The sequence below is a fragment of the Mustela erminea genome, chromosome 5, assembly GCF_009829155.1.
Source record: "Mustela erminea isolate mMusErm1 chromosome 5, mMusErm1.Pri, whole genome shotgun sequence".
NCBI lineage: Eukaryota > Metazoa > Chordata > Mammalia > Carnivora > Mustelidae > Mustela > Mustela erminea.
The window spans coordinates 33,185,427-33,210,873 of NC_045618.1; the positions used below are offsets into that span (position 1 = coordinate 33,185,427).

The 25,447-nt window shown below is 45.1% G+C and overlaps 1 protein-coding gene across 9 annotated transcripts in view; it reads left to right on the forward strand.

Annotated features, from left to right (window-relative positions):
• Positions 1–8,626: 8,626 nt before the first annotated feature.
• The window catches only part of PARP6 (poly(ADP-ribose) polymerase family member 6), a 28,536-nt gene continuing 11,715 nt past the window's right edge, over positions 8,627–25,447 (forward strand). For 4 of the 9 annotated variants that reach the window (XR_004285657.1, XR_004285658.1, XM_032342551.1 and 1 more), the window contains exons 1-14: positions 8,627–8,790; positions 10,008–10,274; positions 12,794–12,991; positions 13,631–13,708; positions 14,445–14,539; positions 14,978–15,038; positions 15,279–15,369; positions 15,824–15,890; positions 18,858–19,007; positions 20,189–20,399; positions 20,917–20,970; positions 22,711–22,806; positions 23,402–23,494; positions 24,373–24,498. Coding sequence is in view for 7 of the 9 variants with exons in the window: in XM_032342551.1 (XP_032198442.1) it covers positions 12,989–12,991; positions 13,631–13,708; positions 14,445–14,539; positions 14,978–15,038; positions 15,279–15,369; positions 15,824–15,890; positions 18,858–19,007; positions 20,189–20,399; positions 20,917–20,970; positions 22,711–22,806; positions 23,402–23,494; positions 24,373–24,498 (1,125 nt within the window). In the remaining 2 variants the exon portion in view is untranslated. Of the gene's footprint in view, positions 8,901–9,452; positions 9,590–10,007; positions 10,275–12,793; positions 12,992–13,630; positions 13,709–14,444; positions 14,540–14,977; positions 15,039–15,278; positions 15,370–15,823; positions 15,891–18,857; positions 19,008–20,188; positions 20,400–20,916; positions 20,971–22,710; positions 22,807–23,401; positions 23,495–24,372; positions 24,499–25,447 lie in introns of all 9 variants that reach the window. The other 5 variants (XM_032342554.1, XM_032342553.1, XM_032342557.1 and 2 more) reach the window with 5 other exon arrangements.

Sequence of the window (25,447 nt, forward strand, 5' to 3'; positions counted from 1 at the left end):
GTGTTTGTGTCTCTGTTGTATGTGCATGTATTAGTCTGAACTCTTTCAGTTGCAAGTATCAAAACCCCACTCAAACATGTTTAATCCAGTAGGAAATTAACTGGCTTATACAACTGATAAACCAAAGGATGGGTCTGGTGTCATGCATGGCTGGATCTAGGGGTTCAGTTGATGATGTCTCCCATCTCTTGGCTCTGCATCCTTCTGTGTGTCAGATTCACTAGTTCTAGCTCTAAAGTCCTAGAGAGGACTTTGACCACAATGGACACATGCCTATGCCTAGGGTGGAAGAGTAGGCCACCATAATTGACAGCTTCTCCAGGACTATGTGGAGGGGAGAAATGGGTCCCCAAACAAAGGGATGATGGGTAAGTAAGCAAAATGAATCTACTGTATCCCACCCCTTTATTGCTCAGCAGCTACCTATATTTTTCTTGACAAACATACATTTTCAAAAATGTGCCTGCGCAACAGTGAAATGATCCTAGGCCCAACAAAAATGTGAGACAAAACAGAATCCTGTCCAATTGCTTTACTGAACTCTCAGTCCAGGGTCCCTTCATGATGTGCAATTCTTGATCAGGTCTGGATGTAACTTATGATTTTATAATCCATGACTAAAAGATCAATTTAGCTACCCGTGCCTAACCAACATGAAATGGGAGGGGGAATAGGAGAAGTTTTTTGTTTTTTTTTAAGATTATTTATTTATTTATTTGACAGAGAGAGAGAGAGAGAGAGAGATCACAAGTAGGCAGAGAGGCAGGCAAAGAGAGAGAGGGGGAAGCAGGCTCCCTGCTCAGCAGAGAGCCCAATGCAGGTCTCAAGCCCAGGACCCTGAGACCATGACCTGAGCTGAAGGCAAAGGCTTAACCCACTGAGTCACCCAGGCATCCCAAGTTTTTTTTTTTAAGAAAGAAATCTTTCATTTGAAATAGGGGGAGAAGAAAAAACAATGGTCACTAACCTATAGCATATAGTACATCATTCTAGGCAGTGGAACGAGTTTCTTGGTTAACAAAATTGATTGGTTTTAGTCCTTTCCCCTGGGAATCATTTCTTACTATCCATTGTCCTTCATAGAAATCCCTCAGAGGATGCTCCTTCTGGAATAGAAACATTCTTCTTCCCGTTGGGAATGGTTTCAGACCTGAAGATTGCCTTAGAGATTATGCATTCCCAGAACCCTGTATGCCAGGGGTGAGGATTCTCTGGTGATACAATTCCTTTCAAACCAATTGATTTTATTCCTGGGCCCTCTGTGAGCTAGTGACCATCATCAAGAATCAAGACTCTTTGTCCTTGAACCTGGATCAGGCCCTTGTAGTTTCTGTTTCTTGGCAATAGGTCACGCTTTGCCTGTTCCCCTCCCCTTCAGCTTCATGGCTTCCACAATGGTCTGTCTATGGTGATAAGACAATCTTAATCTGCTCAGTGTGCCCCCAAAGAAACAGTATTCAACACTTGGCTGGCTCATGCTCTAGTAGCTCTGACCAGATAGTCAAAATCCCTGAGTGGTACTGGCTCCTATGCCTCAGACCCAAGGAGATGCTTAGGATAGGAGTGAGGCAGCAGGACAATCACTTATTTGGGCCAACCTGCAGCTCGCTCCATCCCGGCCCCCTGGCCATGGTCTATTATTACCCTAAGGCCACATAACTAAAGCAGTCCTACGAGGATTCTGTCTGTGGACACTGAATTCGTGGGCCCTCTGAGAACTGGTATCACTTGGGGACTGTGGGCAGGCTCTTCAGCCTTTGGCAGGGCCTCTGGAATGTCTTTCTCCCTGGGTACAGCCTGGGTGTCTTAGATGTAGGAGATCACAAGAAGAAAAGCCCTAGTCTGAGATGGGATGAATGATCCGTGACACTGGAAGCAGTTCTGGATCTGCTGTGTGCTCTGACCAGACCTGCAGTCTCGCCTCTGCCTCAGCGGAGCATGGAATGCCCTCCCAGAGAAATGCTAAGGACACAGAGGTCACAGGATCTCTCTTAATAATTTCCTGCTTCAGTTGTGATCTTTGGGCCTCTACTGTTCTGACCACAACTGCCCGCATCACGACACAGTCAAATCCAGCAGGGACTCAGGCTGTTTTTGGCCTCTGGGCCTCCCCTCACAGCCCGTACATGTATACAATGATGTCACACAATTTGTTTTTCAGAGAACCAGTGAAGGGAGAAACTTCATAGGCTCAGGGAGTTCAGAGCCAACACAGTAGCTGCCCTTCCAGGATGAGGTCCACAAATGGGTGACCACAAATGGGTGACCAAATCTGTGCCAAGCACAAACTCGGAAAGAGCTGAGAGCCACCCTTTCTCTCCCTCGCCCTGGTTCTACACACGGCTCTCCATGTTCTCCACCCTCCGGCAGCCTGGGCTGATCAGAGCCTTTGACTGCCTGGCCATCTGTAGAGGAGGTTTCAAACTTCCAGGCTCTGGCACCCTGCCTTCAAGATGCCTAAGAGCAGAGACCCAGAAGGCACGGCAGGCTGCAAGCCTGGGTCTGACTTTTCCCAAGGGAAGTAAGTATTAGGTGCCCAGGAGAAAACGCAGGGAAGCACGCAGACAGCCTGTGAAATGAGTCTCAGCTTCCCGTATGGAGTAGGTTAGAAATGGCCTGACTTCCCTCACCATCCCTGCCCCTCTGCCCACAACCTTGGCTCTGGGCTCCTGATAGCAAGCCAGCTGTCTGGGCTAGATTCTCTGCATTTGAGCAGGCAACCTGCTGTGCCCACAGGACCTTCTTGCTCTCTCACTGTTGGGACTCAATGTGGGGACAGAGACTTTGATTGTGGTTCCATGTCTTAGCCAAAGTACTCCAGAAACAGCTTCTGAGGTAAGGGTTATGGTGCTTGCACCGCCTGGGGAGAGGGAAGCCCAGGGTGGTGACAGGGAGGAGAGACACGAGTCAGGAAAGATGTAAAGCAATGCAAGACAATGCGTTACTGTGTTGGTGACATCTTCACGTAAGCCATGAGGAGAGAACAGGTCACGTGACAGTGTTGTTTGCTAAGCACATGGTGCTTGCAAGGAGAAACCACTTTGAGGAGAACTGAGAATTGAGAGAGAATTTAGCCATCTGTTCTCCCCTTCATTTCCTGTTTCCCACTGACCAAGATGCATCCCCCAGAGAGCTACCTCCACTGTACTTCAGAGTTCCATCATTTGCCTCCAGGTGACTGCCTGGGAAGCTAGATTCCACGGCCCACCATGTGGCATTTCCACTACAGAGGAGGAAGTGAAGGGGCTTTCTTGCATAGGTGGGGATTTAAGTTCAAGACGGCACATGAGGTTTGTGACCTATATATCCTACATTTTCCCACAGCCAATATCCCCAGGCACCAGAATCCCCAGCACTGTCTGAATTCTAAGTGAAATAAATACATATTATTTTTAATTTGGGAGAAAAAAAAGATGCATTCAGGTGTGGCATGGAGGATCAGACTTTTTCTCTGGAATTTCTCAGGCCATAAGCTCCAGTATCTCCTGTTGTATGTCCCGTATTTATGCCTTTGTTTTCACTTACTTATGCTTGAGGAAGAGGATCTGGATTTTACAATCTGTAAGATGTGTGATGACCCTTGGCAGTCTAGCTTACTGGCCACAGGCAGAAAGGGCAACTCTGAACAAAGCCGGGTATAATTCTGGTTCTGCCAGCATGGAAGTGAGCTGAACTGCAGGACCTTAATGAAAATATTAAGAGGTCAGCACATTTCAGCATCCAGACATGTTTCCAGTGTATCCCCGAGATCTCCATCTAGGATGGATACATGACCCAAATCTGAGATAAAATAGAAGATCATTTAGCCAGCTAATCTGCTATCACATAATAGGGATTTCCAACTTCTCAGCCAAGGACTGTCAGATCGCCACTGTCCCCATTTCTTGTAGGCTGTACCATTCTACAGTCTGCACATCCCATTCCATTTTTGTATTAGAACTGGTTGGACGACAGGTGATAGAAACCAATACAAACCCACAAGAAGGAACTGACTTTAGGCAGGGCTGAATTCAAGGGCTCAATTAAATGTTATCAGCTAACCCTCATTTCATCTCTCAGGGCTCTGTTTCTCTTTGTACCTTGGTCCCATTCTCTTTCCTGCCACAGACACACTTTCTCCATGTGACAGAGAGAGTCGGATGTCAGCAGCTTCAATCTCATATGCTCCTAGCACCATAGCCTTAAAAATGAGAGAGCTTTGAAGAGAAAACCAATTGGCTCTACTAAGATCACAAACTCAGGCCTAAACTAATCACTTAGGGCAGGGCGATGGAGTCCCCTGCCTGGCCTAATGGGTCATGTATCCACCTCTGTGGGATGAAAGGGGTAGGGGGTGGAGGTGGCTTTGTGACTCTCAGACCCATTGAGGACTTATGAAGTGTAAAGATATGTCCTGCAGGGTCTGTAAGAATGTGTGATTTGACCTGGCTGGAGTTTAAGATGCCCCTGAAGGAGCAGTGAGAGTCAGCTGGGAGCAGGTCCATAGAAAGATTAAGAGTTTTATCATGAGGGCAGGGAGGAGCCATTGAAGGGCTTTAATAGAGGAGTGACATGATCGGATTTGTGTTTTAAAAAGATTCCACTGGATATCCAGGTGGAGAACAGACCAGAGGAGTAGATACTGGAATAGAGGGTCTAGACAGGAGGACAGTGCAATTGTTTCAGTGAGGAAGATAGGAGTATAAAAGAAAGATTGATTTAAGCTGTGAAATGTAAAATTTAAGCTGTAAAATCAGAGGTGAAATGTAAGATGTTTACAAGATAAAATTGGTTTCGTTTAAATGAGGGTGGGAGAAGTCTATGATGCTTCTCTCTCAAGGTTCAGGCTGAACAAGTCATAGTTTCTATTTATGAGGTTAGGAACATGGAAGAGATGTAGACTGACAACAAGATGTGTTTGCCTGTGAGATGTACAAATGGAGTTGTCTAAAAGGTAACTTATCCGAAAGGCAACTTGAAATTCACAAATGAGGGAGATATACATCTGGAGTCCTAGTCACCTTCAGGCAGGGTACCACACAGGATGATTTAAACAGAAAAGCCTTTTGTTGAAAGGGCACTGGGTGGGTCACAGTATTGCCAAGCAGGGCATGCAAGGCTGGGAAATGAGTGGGAACAATGGGAGGCCAGGCTACCAGAACAAAAGCCAAAGTCATATGTCAGAAACAGACAGTGAGAATACTGTGGATTTCATCATCAGTGGGTGCTTGATGGCATCACCACCAGTACCAATACCACCTCAGTCCCCAAGTATGGGAGAGTGCTGACCCTGCTGTGCCTGCTGGCAGGATAATTCTCCACAGAATTCTCCACAATTTCTCTGAAGCATTAACTCCACAATCTCCATTTCCGCGGGCTACTTGGCCAGGCCTAGGTCACACACCTCTGTCTTAGCTGTCAACCTTTTCAATGTCTGCCATAGAACGTAGGCTCTGCTTACCACCAAGACTTGTAAGAAGAAGGAGAATCAGATTCTGAGAAACTCCGAATTACCAAGGTCTGCTTTGGGTCGGTGTTGTGGAGATCACTGGGAAGAGGGAGGAGATGAGAAATTGGTGTGGGTTAAACTGTTTTCTCATTTTTTGGGAAGATTTTTATTTTTAAGTAATCTCTACAGTCAATGTGGGGCTTGAACTTACAACCCAGAGATCAAGAGTCACATGCCCTGCTGCCTGACCAGCCAGATGCCCTGTTTTCTTATTTAAATAGTGAATGACACAAAAGGAGCCCATGAAGGATGCTGTAGTATGTAGTGAGTGTTGGAAGAAACTGGAATTATGTAGCCCACCGGAGGTAGGAGAGAAAAGGGGTACATGGTCAGAGTGACCAGCAAAGCTAAATGACATCAAGTGGTCAACTAAGCTAACCCTGAACATTTCCAGTGGATTTTTCAGGTCAGAAGTGATTTGCAACTTCAGTGAGAGTATGTTCAGTAGAGATTTTGGGAAGAGGTCACTAGATTTAAGCATTAGATTTAAAAGAGTGCATGAGAAGTGAGGAAGTGGAAATGGAGTCACACTACTCCCTAGAAGCTTGTTGAAGGCAAGAAAAAAATGTGCAACAGTCAGTGGCGTGTGGGATTAAAATTGGATTTTTTTTTTTTTTTAGGTTGGGCTAGTTGATCAAGTTTATGTGCTGAAATCAAAAATAGGAGAGAGGAAAAAGTTCAATATCCATGAAGGAGAGGCATAGTGAAGGAGCAAAGCTCCTGAAGAGACAAAAGGGAATGAAATACACATCACAGTGAAAGGATTAATTTTGGATTGAAGGGAGATCTCTCTTGTCCAAGAAAGAAGGGGCGGGAGAGTCAGATGCTTGGAGGGGCCTGGAAACTAAGGCAGTTTCTTCCCCCTGGGCTTCATTTTTTCCTGTGAAGCAGAATGGGGGATGGTGGGCAGAAGCTGCCATGTATAAGGACTGCTGAGTACACTATGGGCCCAACTGAAGAGACTGAATTTGTACCCAGCTCTGCCTTGGGTACAAGTTAAGTTAGCTTAAAAGATTTATTCTAGATAAATGTCACTCAGAAACCATAAGTTCAGAGGGCCTCACAAAGGGCCTGGGAAACTTTTGGTAACCAGAGACCAATCCCCCCCCCCATTTCTGGTCTCTGCCTCTAGATGGTTCATTCTCTTCGTGCAGTAGTCTTTCTCCATCTCTCATTCCTCATAGTAGCTGGGAGGTAGCTGCACCATAGCTCCCGAGTTTTTATCTCTTCTGTTCAAGAAACTAGTTCAGTCAGCATTATAATCTCTCACCTCTAATCCAAAATCCCCAGGAGAGAACATTCGCTTAGCACAGCTTGGATTAGAAATCCACTCATAGTTCAAAAAACTGAAACCGCAGTGCCAGGAGTCACACAAAACAGGAATGGCCTTGGGGCCCACAGATCTGGAGGGCGAATATAGAAAATTTAATTTCCAAAGAATAGGGTTTATGGGCTGGACTAACTCAAAACAGTGTCCACCCACAAGTGCGGTTCTGCAGGACTGGGTGATTTCCCTTATCCTGGTTTAGGATGGGACAGGAGAGGAGGTAAATGGCTGGAATGACTCAAGATTGCGATCTTAAGGGCAAGCATATTAATAAAATTTGATATAACTGACAATAGGATCTGGACTGGATAGGAAAAGAATTGAAGCAAGGAAGTAATGATAAACCACGAGGCACTTGAGATTAATGTAATTCATAATGAGTAGAAGATCTGGTGGCATGAAATGGGAAGGGGTGAAGAGGGGAAATCCTGGAATATTGTGAGATACTGGATTTTGACATTTTACTCAAGGGGACAGACCCCTTCTGCTTACGAAGGTGCTGGTGTTCAAACACTGCCGGGCATCCATGGCTTTTAAAAGCTGTTATGGGGCCCCTGCTGGGGAATTGTTTTAGGGAACAGAGTCAACTCCTTCCCCAACAGCTACATTGAGACTAAGGCTGTATGTCTCGTTATTTTATATCGCTTGCTTTTTTCAGTTATTATGAGCAATGGGTGTAACGAACTGATACTAAGACAGTGTTGTGGTCCAGGCTGAGACCAAGGTGAAAAGACTGGGATGGGAGGCATCAAAAGGAGGGAATTAGAAAGGAGATGCTGAGGATATCCAAATGTTAAAAACGTCACCAGGAAAATCCTGACTGCAATGCTGCTCAGGAGGGACAGATGTGACATGCCTATATGACTCAGGGCAAAGCCTTCCTTGAGCGTGCTGTATCCAGCTAAAAAGAGGGTACGAGGAAGGACAGCAGATCTAAGATATGACTTTCCCCATTAGTGCTGATGGAAAAGAGGTGTATGGAAGCCCTGACACCCAATTCTAAGGATGAAGGGACATCTGCCCATGTCTGAGATTAATAACGGCAACAGCCACAATAATGGCTTCCCTTTATGGACTCCTTTCTAGTCGCAGGTTCTTATATGTATTACGTTGAACCGCATGACATTGCAGGCATTCGACTCTTCACAGCCTACAAAACGGCAATTTCGTAAGGTTCGAGCTATTATCTTACTTCACTCTCACCACAACAACGCCATTAAAAGTTATTATTGCCCCCACTCTACAGATGAGAAAACTAAGGCTCAGAAAGTGAAAGTCGTGGTTTGAGGCTGAACAGTCGGTAAGTGCTGAAACCAAGCTCTGAACCCAGATTGTTTGAATAGAAAGAGTGCTTTCCGGCACGCCACAGCTACCAGGGGAGCAAATGAGTTAACCTTAAGAAAAGACCTCGAGGTGTCTGACACCCACCGACCCCCATGCACACCAGAGATTTTTGGAACCCGCAGGGTCTCAGGAAGCCTCTCTCAAAATACCAGCAGCCCAGCCTTCAACGCTGCGAGGCAGACGGGACTGTCTTTCCTGCTCATTCCTCCCAACCACACGGGGCGCCAACTGCCGAGAGTCTCTTTCAGAAGGCTCTCCTCGCACCCCCAGAGTCCCTCATTTTTCCACTCACCCACCCCAACCCGCGGCGCAGGCACCACCTCCCTCCGCGCCTCACCCCTCCCAACCAGCGAGCACCGCGCAAGCGTCGGAAGCCTGGCGTCCGGGGCGGTGGCGCGCCCAGAAACAGGCCGCATGGCGATTGGTCAGACGCCGGTCACGTGACGATGGTGTCGCCGCGCGAGCGTGCGCAGAGTAGCTCTGCGCGCCCGTGACGGAACGACGAGGCGTGGGGGTGCGCGACCTCGCCCGCCCGGCCCGGCCCCCGCCCCTTGGCCTGCCGCTCCGCCCCCGCGGGGCGTCCCGGGCCGCTAGTCCCCTCAGCGGCGGCCGCACGCGGCCCGGGGTCGCCGTGAGTACTCGCGAGGCCGGCCTGTGGGGCGGCCGCCACGGGGACGGGGCGGGGCGGCCGGGCCGCGGGAAGGGTGCGGGGCCCGCCCCGCCTCGGCCGGGGTGGATGAAGTAAGGGGCTTGGACCGGGTGGCTCTGAGGGGCCCTCGTAGGCTTGACAGGCTTCGCTCAAGGCCAGGCGGCTGGTGACACCGATCGGGCACAGAGCTTCTTCCCCGGGAGGCAGGTGTTGGGTGTCTTTGGGGTCTCCGGAGAAGAGCTATGAGTGCTCCCCCCAGGGAGGCCTTAGGGCCTGCCCTGGAAGCGCGGGTGGCAGTCAGTCTTTTGGGGGCTAACCTCGTCTTCTCCCTCCACCGGGTGTACGGCAGATAGCGCCAGCCTTTGAGAATCTCTCCCCCCCCCCCCCCGCCACCCGCGGGTTCTCCCCCGCACTCTTTGTTCAGTGGCTTAGCTTTCTGAGAAAGGAACGCTCGGTATAGAGTGGAGTAACCCCCTTTCCCGGGACTAAAAAGCTGGGAGTGAAACCCAGCGTTCAACGTTGGGATCGGAGGCTTTTTTGGCTAGACGAAAAGTTGTCACACTGAGATGTGCCTGTGGACCTAGGGAAGGACCTTTGTGATCCAGACTTAAGACTTACTTACATTTGGCCTATTCCCATACCAGTCCCTAAAGCCTTCTGTGTTAGCTGCCGTCGTCCAGACTTAACATTGAGCTGAGCAACACCCTTGTTTGGGTACTCTTCACACAGTGTATATTTGGCCCAGCTTCTCTTGAAAGGTTCCCTCCTTCACCTCATTTAGGTAAATCGGATAGGTCTTTCTTGCTTAATTAGACACTCCTTTAATTAGTAATAATCACATTACAAGAGAAGGATGTAATTAGGACCTGTCAAACGTGCTTAAGTCCCAATTCCACTATACCAATGCTAAGCAACTTGCTTGGCCTTCCTACACCTGAGTATTCTATGTATAACATGAAAGCATTGAGATACTCCTCTTTCAGATGTCTGTGATTCCGTAAATTTCATGACCCACCACTTCCCTTTTCCCACTCTTTAAACCCATCCTCTACCTCCAGAGGAATGGGCATTGAGAGTAGAAGACGGGAGTCTCTTTCACTGAAACAGCCCGGTTTGGAAAAGATGGTAGTCTCTGAATTGTTTCTTCCCTGGACAAGAAAAATTCCCTCTGAACTGCCTTTTTCTCCTTGTGATAACAGCAGAAACCAAGCAGCAACAGCCCTTGGAGAGAGGCTAAGTTTTTCTTGACTTCTACGGTGACAAAGACCTTGAGAAAGTTGGTACTTCTGGCCCACGCTGCCAACGTCCTACCACCCAGCCCAAGACAGCCCAAGCTGGACATTAGTGCCTCCCTCTTTATTCCTCTGTGATCATCCAGATCAGCACCTGACTGTTTATTTTCAAATCTCACAAACTCGGCTCAGCCCTCAGATCTTCATAATTTTGGTTCTCAGCTGCTCTTGAAGGTGAATGGAGTCTTGCTTTTTAAAATCATTTTTGTATGATTTTGTCTATGTGCAGACACATTGAAGTTCTTGTATGTATCTCCCTTTTGGTTTAGGTATCTAGCAGACCTTTCATTCATTCATTTATTCATTCAGTAAGTATGAGTTGAGGGACCGACAACATAGTGAAGAGTCAAAGCTTCTGCCACAACAGAGCTTATATTCTGCTGGGAGATAAATAAAACATTTTGTATGTCAGAGCATGGTGCTGTGGGAAACTATATATCAGGTTGGGGGATGGAAAGTGCTCTGTGTGTGTGTATGTGTGTGTTGAGGTTTTGCTGTTTTATAGAGGATGGTCAAAGATGACCTTTGAGCAGAAATCGGAAAGTAAGGAGCAAGCCATATAGATACCTGAAAGGCATCCCAAGAAGAGTCAATAGCAGGGACAAAGGCTTTGTGGTGGGAATATACTTGATATGTTTGGAGAATAGCAAGTAGGCACTTGTGGAATTTCTGGGATGATTTTCCTGTTGACATTTAGAGTTGACTTTTTAGGGCCCCTGAAAAAGTAAAAGAGTAGCCTATGTTGTTTTTGTTTTTGTTTTTGTTTTTTTAACTTGCTAGAGAATTTTCCAGCTGTACACAAGCGTAAAAGAAACTCTCATGAACCCATCATTCAGACTGATCTTTAATATTTGCCATATTTATTTCATTGTCCCCCCCCACACCCCACACCCCCTTTTGGGCTGGAGTAGTATATACAAGTAAATCTCACATATCAGGTCACTTCATCTCTAAGAACTTGAATTTCAATTTCCCTTTGCATTTTGTTTTGATGAGTCAGGCACTGCTATCAGCTCGAGGACAACTATGGAGTTTGGCCTGGCTTTGTGCCATATGTCCCCATCCTGGGTCAGTTACCAGGCTTGAGTTGGTAACTGAGGAACAGACCACAGGCCCTTGGAGCACACAAGGATTTAGAACAATGGTTCTGAGATTTTTATCATGCATCAGCATTAATGTGGAGGTTTGTTAAAACACAGATTACTGGACCCCATTTTGGAGTTTCTGATTCAGTAGGTCTGGGGTCTGATGATTTAAATTTTATTTTTTATTTTAAAGATTTTTATTTATTTATTTGACAGAGAGAAATCACAAGTAGGCAGAGAGGCAGGCAGAGAGAGAGGGGGAAGCAGGCTCTCTGCTGAGCAGAGAGCCTGATGCGAGGCTTGATCCCAGGACCCTGGGATCATGACCCGAGCCGAAGGCAGAGGTTTAACCCACTGAGCTACCCAGGCGCCCCAACTGATGATTTAAATTTTAAATAAGTTCCCAGGTGATGCTGATGTTACAGATCCATAGACCCCACTTGGATTTATAAATGTAAGGTTCAGTAGGACCATATTAGAGACTAAGAACACCTCTGTTTAAGGTTGGAATTGGTGGGCAGAGCCAGGAAGGCCTAGATAGTGGTTCTTTTTTTTTTTTTAAGATTTTATTTATTTATTTGACGGGGAGGGGGGCATGCGCACAAGTAGGCAGAGAGAGGGGGGAAGCAGGCTTCCTGCCCAGCAGAGAGCCCGATGCAGGGCTTGATCCCAGGACCCTGGGATCATGACCTGAGCCAAAGGCAGAGGCTTTACCCACTGAGCCACCCAGGCACCACTAGATAGTGGTTTTTTTTTTTTTTTTTTTTTAAGATTATATGTGTTTATTTGAGAGATCACAAGTAGGCTGAGACAGGTGGCGGGTGGGGTGGGGAGCAGACTCCCTGCTGAGCAGAGAGCCCGATGTGGGGCTTGATCCCAGGACCCTGAGATCATGACCTGAGCCGAAGGCAGAGGCTTAACCTACTGAGCCACCCAGGCGCCTCCTAGATAGTGGTTGCTAATTTTGTGAAATGGCTAGGGGTTAGTATTTCTGACCTTATTGGCATCATTATTGTATTTTCATTTGGGGAGTAGGTTTTAGGATTAGTACAGGCTACTATTTTCCTCATGACAACTAGAACCTTGTCTGCTGGAGGTGTTCAGTGTTGAGGACTTTTTAAGTTAGCTATGATTGTCATATAAAGGCTTCTAGTGATACTGATATTTAATAAGACATGATAATTCAATTTGAGTAAATAACTAGGGGTAAAGATTACCAAAAGAATCTGATTCTGATGAGGGTTGGTACTATGGAGAATGTTTTTAAATGAATTGACTAGACAGAGTAACGTATCATCTGGTCTTGCCACCATCACTTTTGGCTTTAGGGGTTGATTCAGCATTATGATCTAGAGCAGGGACTTGCTCTAATCCCAACTCTTGAACTCAAATGGAACAATAGTGTCTTATGTTTGTATAGTGCTTTCACGGTTCATTTATCTTTAAAGAACTATGTGTACAAGTGTGTGTACATGTATGCAAGTATGTCTTTATGTGCAAGTGTCTGTAATATGTCTAATAAAAGTGTATCCATAAACATGTGTGCCTGTGTAAATACCATCTAGCTGTTAAGTGGTGATGAAACCAATTGTTGTCTACTTTCCACAGGACAGTGACTTGTTACCACCACTACAGCAGAGCCTGACATCCCCAGCAGATCTCCAGTCAGCCCCTGACATCACCCGCTCCCTTGTCTCCCTCTGTGGCCTCCTAAATGCCCATCCCGTTGGCCTGGGTTCAGCTGGTGGTATGGAGGGGTGCTGCCTAGCACTGACCTGGGAGTGTGTGTGACCCACTGACCCAATGGTGAGAACTGACTGCCCACCTCTCCAACTGATCATCCAGGGGATAGATGGTACAAAGTGCAAACCTCACCTTTTCCTGGCATTTTCCCTTCTACCCTTTTGAAGCGTAGAGTGGTTATCTGAAGTTAAAGGGAGAAGGAGCATGGAGACCATATTACTTGGGGGTGGGCACAGTAGATTTTCTTGGGAAGGAAGGAGAGAGTTAAATAAGGGATAGAAAGGGAATGATAAGATGAGAGCTTAACTATGTGTGGTAGCTGTTTTGCAGTAATGATCCTAGAAGAGGCCAGCTTACACTAGGATCTAGATATGCCTAGGAATCAGCATTGATGTTGAAGTCTGCATCCCTCCTCTGCTGGCTACCAGAGCCTCAATCATCATACTTACACTCAAGAAGAAGGCCAAAATCCCCTGTTTTCTTTCATTCCTCACAAATCAGAGGTAGGCTATGGATATAACCAGATCCAGGAAGAGGCAGGTGTTCCTAAAGGGTGAGGTGAAGGGAGTAAAGGAAATAGGTCCTCAGTTATTCTGTCCCAAGGGACCTCCCATTCCTTGTGGGAATCTGTTTCCTATCACCACTCTGTTCCATGGGATAATAGGGATCCAACAAGGTTGTATCCTTATTTTTCATCACTAGGACATCAAAGGCCAGTTCTGGAATGATGATGATTCGGAGGGAGATAATGAATCAGAGGAATTTCTCTATGGAGTTCAGGTGAGATTACAGCCCCTAAAAACCATGCTCGGTAGTCCAAATGTGTGCTTCTCTGAATACAGCAAGTAGTGAGAGATTATTCTGCAGCAGAGGTAAGAGGAGGATGCAGTACAATGTTGGTGTGCTCTGAGCATTGTCTTGTCAGAGCTGATCTCATATCCTTGCTCTTGTCTGGGACTCCTGCCTTTCCGAGAGTAAACTACATCCTTTGTATGTGGAAGCTACCCGTTTGTTTTTGGTTGGAAATAATTAGTTTTTGACTCTTTACTAGCTAGTGGGTGTCATTTCATTCATTAGGGTCAAATTTTTAAAAGATTATCCTGCCAGTGATTGCTTCATACTATCTCTACCCAGGGCACAGTCCTGAGGAGGAATGTTGGACTCTTCACACAGTACCATCTGAGTTAAATTCTGTGCTCTTCACCCTGTCTTGAGTTCTCATACAAGGGATAGCTAAGTATCCCTTAGTCAAGGTCAGAGGAAAAGGTGCAGACTTAAGACTTGAGCAAGGTCTGCATTTGGTCCACTGAAAGTTCATAGAGTGGAGATGGTGGGAGACTTGTGTGCCAGTGGTGGGTGTCTAGGGCCACCGTCAAGAGCCCCGTCACAGAAGCAACCTTTTGCTTATATGTACTGTTGCCGTTTGATTTCTTGTTCCTGGTGTTCATGTTTTTTTATTTTGCTTCTCTCTTTCCCTTCCCCTCAAACCTCCCCACTGTCTTTGCTGCTGATTCAGGGGAGCTGTGCAGCCGACCTGTATCGACACCCCCAGCTTGATGCAGACATTGAAGCCGTGAAGGAGATCTACAGTGAGAACTCTGTATCCATCAGGTGGGACTCCACTTCAGGAGCAAGCCACTTCTTTCTGAGCTGTAGAAGGCTAGAAGTTTTTTTCTTTTAATGATATGAAGGGTGGTCTGTGGACATGGATAAATTATGAGCTTAGTGATAAATAGTGATAAACAAGAGTCATGCTCAGAATACTTAAGCTTAGCTGACAGCAGTGATAAAGGAAGTATAGCCATTTTTCTTAGAAGTTTCCTCTCATCCTAGACTCCCTCTAAGCTGATAGTTTGACCTTTGAGGTCAGAAGGGCTTCTGGCCTAGAGGAAGCCCTGATCGTGTAAGTGGCTTGAGGCTGTAGCTAAGTCTGGATGCGGAGCTACCTTCCACTCTTCCCTCTCCCCTGGCCCCAGGCTCAGTTCTCCATCCACCTCAGTCTCTGTTCCCTTCTTTCCCCCTTAATGAGTCTCCCCTATATCTCTGTAGAGAATATGGAACTATCGATGACGTGGACATTGACCTCCACATCAACATCAGCTTCCTCGATGTAAGTGGTGCTAGTACCTGCCAACAACATGTCTAGCTGGACTTGTGGATTTTGTCATGTAGGCCAGGAGTCTTGTTCCTGAGTGCTGCATTTGGAGCACATATTCTTCATCCCTGTCTTTCCTAGACCATCAGCAGACAGTGGTGTGTACTGTCATGTGCATGTGTGTGTCATATAGGGAAAACTTCCAAGTCCATTCCTCTGTTGCTGAACTGGAACCTGTTTCACCTACTCTTCTAGGAGGAAGTCTCTACAGCCTGGAAGGTCCTCCGAACAGAACCTATTGTGTTGCGGCTGCGCTTTTCTCTCTCCCAGTACCTCGATGGACCAGGTAAAGGCTGTGAGTTTGGCCAAGTAGGTGCTTCGAGTGTGGTCTAATCCAGAGTCCTAAGTTAACTGAGCCACAGAAAAGCTAGGAATAAGGTCCTTGGGTATAATTTGCTGGCCGTTGGTAGGGGCTTTTCAGTTTCCTGTCACTGGTGCCTTCATTTCCTGGCACCTGATAGCCATCCCCTAAAGGCCTTCTTGGTTAATGAAATTGTTTTCTCTGGTCCCCAGATATTATTTATTCTTTCCGTTTCCTTCACCTTCCTCATAGAAGTGAAGTGATTTGGAATTGGTCAGAAAGCTCCCAGAATCTGCCCTCTGCCTCAGATGCTTGCCTTCTCCATCACAATTGTTTAGAGTAATCTTAGAATCTGAGGACGCTCGTCAACTGAACTGGGGCTTTGGACTCCCAGGGAAATGGAGACATACATACTAGGAGCTTTTTTTTCTCTTTGCAGAACCATCAATTGAGGTTTTCCAGCCATCGAATAAAGAAGGATTTGGGCTGGGTCTTCAGTTGAAAAAGTAAGAACTTTGATCTTTCTGGTTATGAACATATGAGGGGAAGAGATGGATATATGGATGGACAGGCAGACCTTTGGATGGAATGCTTCCTCCCAAAAATATCTTTCTGAGATGTGCCCGAAAAAGACTAAATAAATTTAGGAGGCCAAATTTATGGTTAGGTGGGAGACCCTCTGGTTCTGGGGTGTCTGGCCTTGAGACTTCCTGGAGGTGAGGTGGGGCTCATCAGTACTTACCATTTTAGGATAGGTACAACCCTAGAAATGGGGTCATGCTCTTCATGTTTTCTCTTGTGGTTTTCTCAGAGTGGGGCTCTTGGAGCTCAGACAGTTTTAGTTTGTGGAATGTGTTGAGTGTCTTGCTAATATTTGGTGTATAAGGAAAATTAAGTGAATTCAAGATTCTACCCTCTGTGAATAGTCTAGTGGATACATGTTCTAATACAAGTGAACATGTAGGATTTAGAAAGAATATAGAGGAAGGGGTGACTCAGTTTGGTGGTGGGTGGAGGGCTTTGAGTGAATGAATGAAAGGGAGATGATTCATGTTTTCAAGGATGGATAAGAGTTTCCCATGCAGACAGACTCTGAGAGTGAATAACGTTTTCAAGGACACAGTCAGGTGAAGCAGCCTGTGTGTAGGAAGGTCTAGTAGTTAAATATTGCTAGTAAAATATAGGGGGAGAGTGGTGGGAACTGAAGCCAGAGAAGTAGGAAGGGGTCCAAATCAGAGAGGATCTTGGGCTTTTATCTTGTAGGCAGCAGGAGCATTGGAAGGGTTTTAAGCAATGAAAGAATGTGTCCAGACTTCATTTTAGAGAAATGATTCCTGTAGTGCTATGTAAAATAGGTAGGAGGGGGTGAGACAAGAGACCAGAACTAGTTTATTAGGAGGCCTTTGAAGAAGTCCAGACATGAGATGATGAGGGGCCTGAGCCAAGTGAGAGAATAATGAGAGAGTATTGGGAATAGAGATGAAAGGTGAACTAGAGAGATTTGTGGAGTATAAAATCAATAAGACTTGAAGACTGATTTGGCTATGTTGTATGTGGTCATAAGAACCACAGAATAGTGGAACATTACTCTTAGGCTTCCAGCCTAGATGTCTGGGTAAATTGTAATACCACCAAATTTAGTAGGGATGTAAGAAGAGGAACAGTTTTGTGGGATGACTATAGATAATTAGTTCCATTTTAAAGATTTTATTTATTTATTTATTTATTTGACACGGAGAGAGAGAGACACACACACAACAAGAGAGGGAACACAAGCAGGGAGAGTGGGAGAGGGAGAACCAGGCTTCCTGCAGAGCAGGGAGCCTGATGCGGGGCTCAGTTCCAGGACCCTGGGCTCATGACCTGAGCCAAAGGCAGATACTTAATGACTGAGCCACCCAGGCGCTCCAATTACTTCCATTTTAAACATGTTGTTTTAAGATAACCTTGGGTGGGGGGGCTTCCTGTGTGACTCAATCAGTTAAGTCCACTTCTTGGTCTTGGCACAAGTCTTGATCTCAGGGTCCTGAATTTAAGCCCCACATTGGGCTCCATGCTGGGGATGGAACCTACTTGAAAAAAAAAAAGTAAAGGTAACCTTGGGATATTCAAATGGTTGTACTAGTACATAGATATGTCACAGAAGTTAAGGTTGAAAATAAATTCAGTGAATGGGTGGAGATTACATCTAGTGGAGAGTATGAGATTGCTAAGGGAAAACATGATAAAATGAAAAGAATATAGATCAACGGCAAAACATCCTTTGACATCCAGACAAAGTACCCAAGAAAATGAGTGGGCAGAGACAGAACATTGAAGATAGGTCAGAGAAGTTGGAGAAGAATAGGAAGCGAATTGTGTTGCAGAAGGCAAGGGGGAGAGTTTCTACAAGGAGGGCAAGATGCCAGAAAGGATAAAGGATAAATAAGAGGAGAACTTAAGAGTTTTTGTTGGATTTAACATCAAGGTAAGAGCAATTGTAATGGAGTTGCAAAGATAGAAACTGGACTGCAGTTGAGTTGAGAAGTGAGTGGTTAGCAACAAAGTAGAAACAGTAAGTGTGGACTCAGATACTTGGATGAGGATAGAAGGGGCAAGGGGAGGTCTAACTAGACTGAGGGGCAGAAACTTGAAATTTTGTGTGGACTTTGGGAAAGGAACTGACAGGAAAGGGGGATGATTGATGGATCAAGGTCCCTTAAGAGGCAAGAAGGAGTTGAGATCTAGTGAACAAATAGAGGAATTAAGAGAAGGGTCACCTTGTCTCCAGAGAATGGAGGAATCAAGGTAGAATGGAAATGGAAATAAATTTTAATAGTAGGGTTGGAAAATTAAGGGAGATGGTAACTGATGGCTTCAGTTTTTCTCCGTTAAGAAGTAGGAGGTTATCAGCTGTAAATGAAGTTAAAAGCTTAGAGAAGGCAGTAAGGATTTACGATAATAGCATAGAGTAATGCCAGAGAGGACTGATCAAAGACAAGTGAAAGAACTGACAGAACTAGCTGAGGGCCCAGCTCAAGTTGGAAGCCATAAGTTTGGGGATATAATTTTTTGCCTAACAATGTCAATACCCTTCATGTCCCTACTCCTTTTATTTGCTGGTACTCAGGTCATCCCACTACTTCTGTTCCATTGTCAGTATAGTCATTCTTGGCAATAAATTCGCAGGTTCATGGCCATTGAAGGCTCGTCTTTGAGATCTTCCATTAAAGGCAAATCATCTCAGAATTGTTCTGGTCCATGAGACCAGGTAATGGGAGTGGATGTTTACCTTCTAAGGTAAAGAGATACTTTAGGACAGCACATTTCCATGTGCTAAGGTTATTATCGGGGGTCTTCAGACACATTTCCTCACCACAACTAGCTTTACGGCCCCTGGGTCTGAATTTTAGATTAATTGCTTTTCATAGATCTATTCCTTGACCTACTCCCCTGCCTGAGTTTTTGTAAGCCTGTTCTCTTTGATTCCTTAGGATCCTGGGTATGTTCACTTCCCAACAATGGAAACATCTCAGCAATGATTTCTTGAAGACCCAGCAGGAAAAGAGGCACAGTTGGTTCAAGGCAAGTGGTACCATCAAGAAGTTCCGAGCTGGCCTCAGCATCTTCTCGCCCATCCCCAAGTAAGTGCTCCTCCAGGAGCAGATCATCTCTGATGCCCTTGGTCTTGTCTGAGCTCCCACCCCACTTTCTTGATTACCTAAACTTACCTATTTTGCTTTCTCCTGAGGTCCTCTAAATTCTGCATCTTTAACAATAACACCCACACAGTCATGTCCCCAGGTGTCTTTATTCTTGTACTTCTATCACCAGTATTCATACCTTGTCCTTTTTTTTCTTAATTTTTTTTTTAAAGATTTTATTTATTTATTTGACAGACAGAGATCACAAGTAGGCAGAGAGGCAGACAGAGAGAGAGAGGGGGAAGCAGGCTCCCCGCTTAGCAAAGAGCCCGATGCGGGGCTCCATCCCAGGACCCTGAGATCATGACCCAAGCCGAAGGCAGAGGCTTTAACCCACTGACTGGGCCACCGAGGTGCCCCCATACCTTGTCCTTTATGTAAAACGTAATACCTAGCTGATGGTATATATTTGAAGAATTGTATGCTAATTTTTTCTGTCTTTTCTTTCTTTGAACCTCATCCATTACTCTTTCTCCTAAGAAGGTAGAATCTGAGAACAGGCATCAATTTTTTTTCTCATGAGAGGGTGCACTGATTTATTATCTAGGTTTTAGAAATATTGTCTCGTTCTCTGTCCCCACGCCTTCATTTTGTGCCCCTGGGGTCTCTGATTTTCCCAAAGGCTAATATAAACCCAGATTTATAGCTTCCCAGGCACTATTATTGACAGATAGACATTAGGCTCTTTGGGTTGCAACTACTTCTTGCTTAGTACAGTATTTAGCACTTAATCATTTGTATATAAACACCACACACACACACACACACACACACACACACACACACACACACAGTATATGGAAGAGTGAAACAGGCATCCTATCCAAGGGATCATTCCATACCTGGCCCAGATGCCATAGAGATTGACTAAGACTTTGCCTCTGCCTGTTCTCCATGCTCCAATCTGAAGAACACAAAATAATGACATAAAAATCAGTTCAGATTTGTGACCTACTTGTTTTAAATGTGTTTAAGATCCAATGGAACTTTCCTCAGGTAGGAGTTCTGCTTTGGCTTAAGTCACTTCACCCATGCTGACCTAGTCTCACTTACCTCCAATGTTCTTCTGAGGCTCATTCTGTATCCCCAGTTTCATCACTTCTCTTTTGCTTTCTCTCCAGGTCTCCCAGTTTCCCTATCATACAGGACTCCATGCTGAAGGGCAAACTGGGTGTACCAGAGCTGCGAGTTGGGCGCCTCATGAACCGTTCCATCTCCTGCACCATGAAGAACCCCAAAGTGGAGGTGTTTGGCTACCCTCCCAGCCCCCAGGCAGGTCTCCTGTGCCCCCAGCACGTGGGCCTCCCTCCCCCAGCACGGACCTCTCCTTTGGTACATGGGCTGGGGACGGTTTGACTTGGGTGCCAGAAGGGTGGGAATGGAAATATGAGAGTATAACGTCTCAAAATGAGGTGGGAATATGGTTTTCCAGGGATCCTAAGTCAAACTTGGACATGTACCATGAATGGGTAGAATAGAACACATTTTTTAATAGCTGAAGACATCTCTAAACTGGCCAGCTTCTCTAATAGTAGGCCATGAAGCAGGGAGTCTGAGCTTGGGCATCCCAAGATGTCATGTATGATTTTATTTGGCTGTGGTTAGGACTTGGTCATCAGCTGCTGTATTAACCTATCCACCTACCTTGAAGAAGGTTAAAGATGGGTGAGCCCTTTTCAGGAGCCTTTGGCAAAAATGTCTAAAGGTCTTCTCTCCAGCTTTGGGATTATTTAGGCTCATCGGAACTAGGTGTAGCTACTTCAGGAGAATCCTAGGTGATGAGTGTGAGGTCTCGCTTGGCACCAGCATCATGGAAAGCTCATAATGTCCGTCTTTCTACTTTCGTTAGGTCAGTGGTCACTGCAAGAACATCCCCACTCTGGAATATGGATTCCTTGTCCAGGTAATTGAGTACAAAGCTTCATTCCTAAGCCCTTCCCTTGTTGTCTGGCCCATCTGATCCCCTAACATCTCCCAGCTCCTCATTCAATTAACAAATATTTCCTGAGTTGCTCTGCTCCCAGAACTGTACTCCCATTGTGTGGATGGGAGAAAAGAAGGCATAGTTCCCATCCTCAAGAGGCTGATGGCATTATTGGGAAGACGCTAACAGATCATGTCCAATCAAATGCAAATGATGCACTGCAAATTATAAGTGCATAGGTGTCAAGATATGAAAGGGATTGACACTGATTTCCTTGTGATCCCCAAATCCTCACTCAAGTGGTCTTCAGTTTTCCCTATACCTCTTTCATTGCTCAGCTACAGCTGGGTCATTTCTTTTTCATATCTCTTTATTCCCTGGACATGCTTTCTTTCACTTTTGCATCTCTTTTACCGTTGTTCACATCATTCCCTCCACTGACCTTCCTCCCTAAATCTGCCTGTTGCAGTCAAGGCTCGTTGCTACCTGCGCCATAAAATTCTTCTCCATTACTCCAACCATATTAGGTGGGAGTGATCTCTCCTCTCATTGACCTCTTAAGATGATTTTTATTTTGTATTGAACCTGTGTGTCACATACCCTATCCTGCTTTGAGTTGTCATTAATTTGTATACATGCCACATCTTCCTTGTCAGTGTTGAGGGTCTGAGAAGAATAATCTTTTATGTTATTGCATAGTCAAGGAGACCATTCACCACATTGGGTACATAGTAGGTACATAGTGGGCATTCAGTACATCTCAGTGAATAAAAGCCCTTGCATGTCCCTTTACCATCCCAAAAGTATGTGAAATGGGAACAACTTGATTCACACAAAACCCGGTACCTGGTAGAGTCATGTTAAGACAGAGTGTGGTTTTACTTCATTGTTGTTTTTAGGTTTTGTTTATGTTTTTAAGTAAGCTCTACAGCCACTGTGGGGTTGAGCTCATGGTCTCGAGATCAAAAGTTGTATGGTCCACTGACGGAGCCAGCCAGGTGCCCCTAGACAGAGTGTTTTAAAAATTTCTCTAGTAATGAGCACTGGGTGTTATATGCAACTGATGAATCACTAAATTCTACCCCTGAAACTAGTAAAACACTGTATGTTAACTTAAAAAAAATTATTTTTAAGGGTATTGCGAAATGGCTCTGAATTTGTGCTCTCTTCCCAACGGAATTGTGCCTATGTTTTTGACCAGTGAACAGGCTGATTGTTCTGGGTAGTTGAAATGGCTTCTAAGGCCCCCTACCATGTAATCGTGGACTGAATACTCACTTATCTCTGAGGGACAATATATAATTAACTACAACTAAGGTTAATAGTTTGGTTAGTACTTGTTAATGTTTATAAAATACTTTAATGAAATTATTTCATTAATATCCATTCTTCTTTGGGGAGAATAATACCCCATTTATAAATGAGGAAAATAAGGCTCAGGTTAACTGATTTGCCCAAAGTTGTATCTGTCATTAAGTGGTAGAGGTGGGTAGGATTTTAACTCAGATCTTCTGCCATGGCTGGTCCTGTGTTTACTATAATAAATAATTGTAGCTCTAGAGTTGGGCCATCAATTTAAATAAGCGCAGTGCCCAAAAATAGATTCCGGCTTAGGCACAGGGCTGGGAGTAGGGAGTATAGCTGGAAAGAAGCTCAAATGGTTTCCCATATCTATACCTGTACTTCCAAGAGACTTGATACAATCTCTTCTCTGCCCAGATCATGAAGTATGCAGAACAGAGGATTCCAACGTTGAATGAGTACTGTGTGGTGTGTGATGAGCAGCATGTCTTCCAGAATGGATCCATGCTCAAGGTATATACCCTAATCTGTGACCCTCTTCCTTGGACCCTTAGCTCCTCATCTCTCCTTTCTTCCTTTCTTCCCGGGTCTGTGGTAAAGGTAGAATTCTGTCCATTCTCCCTGAGACTCTAGAAATAATAATTTTTCTCAGAAAACAAATTCAGCAATCCTGTTTGGAAAGTGAGGATACATGAATGTTTTTGAAGGCAAACCCCCACCCAACATTTAAAAATAGGGATTAAGTGTTGATAAAGATGATTGCATATGACACTATTCTCAAGGACTCCCAAGTCTAAGTGGGTGGACAGACTCTACACTATAACTATGGGGAGGAGACGTGAGCAGTGTTGTGGAAACTCACAAGAGAGAGCATCTAACTACCTAGGGAAGTCATGGAAGGCTTCATAGAGGAGACAGCATTAACTCTCAAACTTATACATTAAGCATTTTAATTAAGACTAGTTTATAGTTTTTTCTTATGACGTAGAGGGCTCCAAATTCCTACCTTATTCTAGAGTTCTCTGAGGTCAGATTCGTCTTTCTCTCTATAACACCTTCTTACTGCATACCCTGCTGTCATTACTCTCTGTTTAATATGTCCATCTAGCCAGCTGTCTGTACTCGTGAGCTGTGTGTTTTTTCCTTCTACACGCTGGGAGTCATGTCTGGAGCTGCAGAGGAGGTCGCCACTGGAGCAGAGGTATGAGAGGAGCAGAGGTATGAGAGGTATGAGAGAGAGCTTCTGGGGAACTGGCATCAAGAAAGACCAGGCAACCTAGCAATTTCACTCCTTGCAGTTTAACCTCTGGAAATGCTTCCATGTGTAAGGATGCTCACGATACTCTTGTTTGTAATAGTGAAAAAAAACCCCACATGGATACAGTTCCATCTGTGGGGTTCTGTTAAAGAAACCATGGTATGTCCTTACAGTGGAAATACTCTATGGCTGTTACTTATGGGTAGAACATGATATATAAAAAAGAAAATGCAACAGTAAGTGTAGTATAGTTCTTTCTTTCTCAGTTTCCTATTTAATAAACTATTTCCATAGGAAGGACAATCTGAGAGGATAGACATCAGACTTCACAGTAGTACCTGTGATGCATGAGCTTTGTTTGGGGGTAGAGGATGATTTTTATCTTTTCTTTAGTCACTTTTTAATTCACCATTATTTGAATTTTTTAACTGTTTTTTTTTTTTAAAGATTTTATTTATTTATTTAACAGAGAGAAAGATAGCGAGAGAGGGAACACAAGCAGGGGGAGTGGGAGAGGGAGAAGCAGGCTTCCTGTGGAGCAGGGATACTGACGTGGGAGTTGATTTGAGTTCCCTGGGATATGACCTGCGTTGAAGGCAGGCGCTTAATGACTGAGCCACCCAGCTGCCCCTGTTACTTGAATTTTTATAAGTAGCCTGTATTTTCTAATGAAGAAATCATAAGCATGTTTGCTTTTAAAAGGAACAGCAGGGAGAAGTGCTGAGAGCCTCCAAAATGTGGACCTATGCTGGATATTGTGTGACTCCCCAGCTCTGGGAGATCCTTTAGCTTTTGCCCTCTTTCTCCTCTTTTCCCCTAAGGTGGTGGATCTGCTGGTGGCCATGTGTAGGGCAGCTTTGGAATCCCCTAGAAAGAGCATCATCTTTGAGCCTTATCCCTCTGTGGTGGACCCCACTGATCCCAAGACTCTGGCCTTTAACCCCAAGGTATCGTTGCATGGGAAGAAAGCAGGGCTCAGGAATAGAAATGAGAAGAGGTGGTGGAAGTCTGCGGCTCTCATTCTAGTGTATATAACAGCTTGGATTGTGGGACAGAAGAAGGGGAACACTGGTTCTTGGGAACTCTTAAACTCCAAGCTTTAGCTATTTTAGTGAATAAATAACGAGTTTGTTAGAAGGAGTAGAGAAGAATTAACATCACTGGGTTTTACTAGTGAAGAATATTGACTTTGGAGCCAGACAGACCTGGATTCCATTTGAGGTTCTACTGTTCCTAGCTGAATGGTGTAAGAAAAGTTACTTAACCTTTCTGAACCTTGATTTTCTTATCTGTGAAAGGGGGATAATATCTACCTTGCAGCTTATTATAAAAATGAGAATATATGTAAAGTACTGTATTAGGGTTCTCCAGAGAAACAGGACCAATGGGAGATATATATAGAAAGAGATTTATTAGAAAGAAGTGACTCATGTGGTCATGAAGGTTGAGAAGTCCCAGGATCTGCAGTTGGCAAGCTGAAGACCCAGGAGAACCCATGGTGTAAATTCCAGTCCAAAAGCCGGCAGTCTTGAGATCCAGAAAGAGCAGGTTTTTCAATTCCAGTTCAAAGGTAGGAAAAGACCAGTGAGTGTCCTAGCTTCAGCAGTCAGGCAAGGAGAGTTCCCACTTCCTCGGCCTTTTTGTTCTCCTCAGACCTTCAACTGATTGTGTGAGGCCCACCCAAATGAGGGCAGGCCATCTGCTCTATTCAGTCTGCTGATTCAGTGATTAATCTCATCTAGAGACACCCTCACTGACACACCAGGAGTAATGTGTGACAAAATGTTCAGGCATTCCATGATCCAGTCAGATCCACTCGATTAACCATTGACATAGTTAACCATCTCAAGTACCCAGCAGAGGGCCTCACTGTAACCCTTCTTGCTATGTATCAGG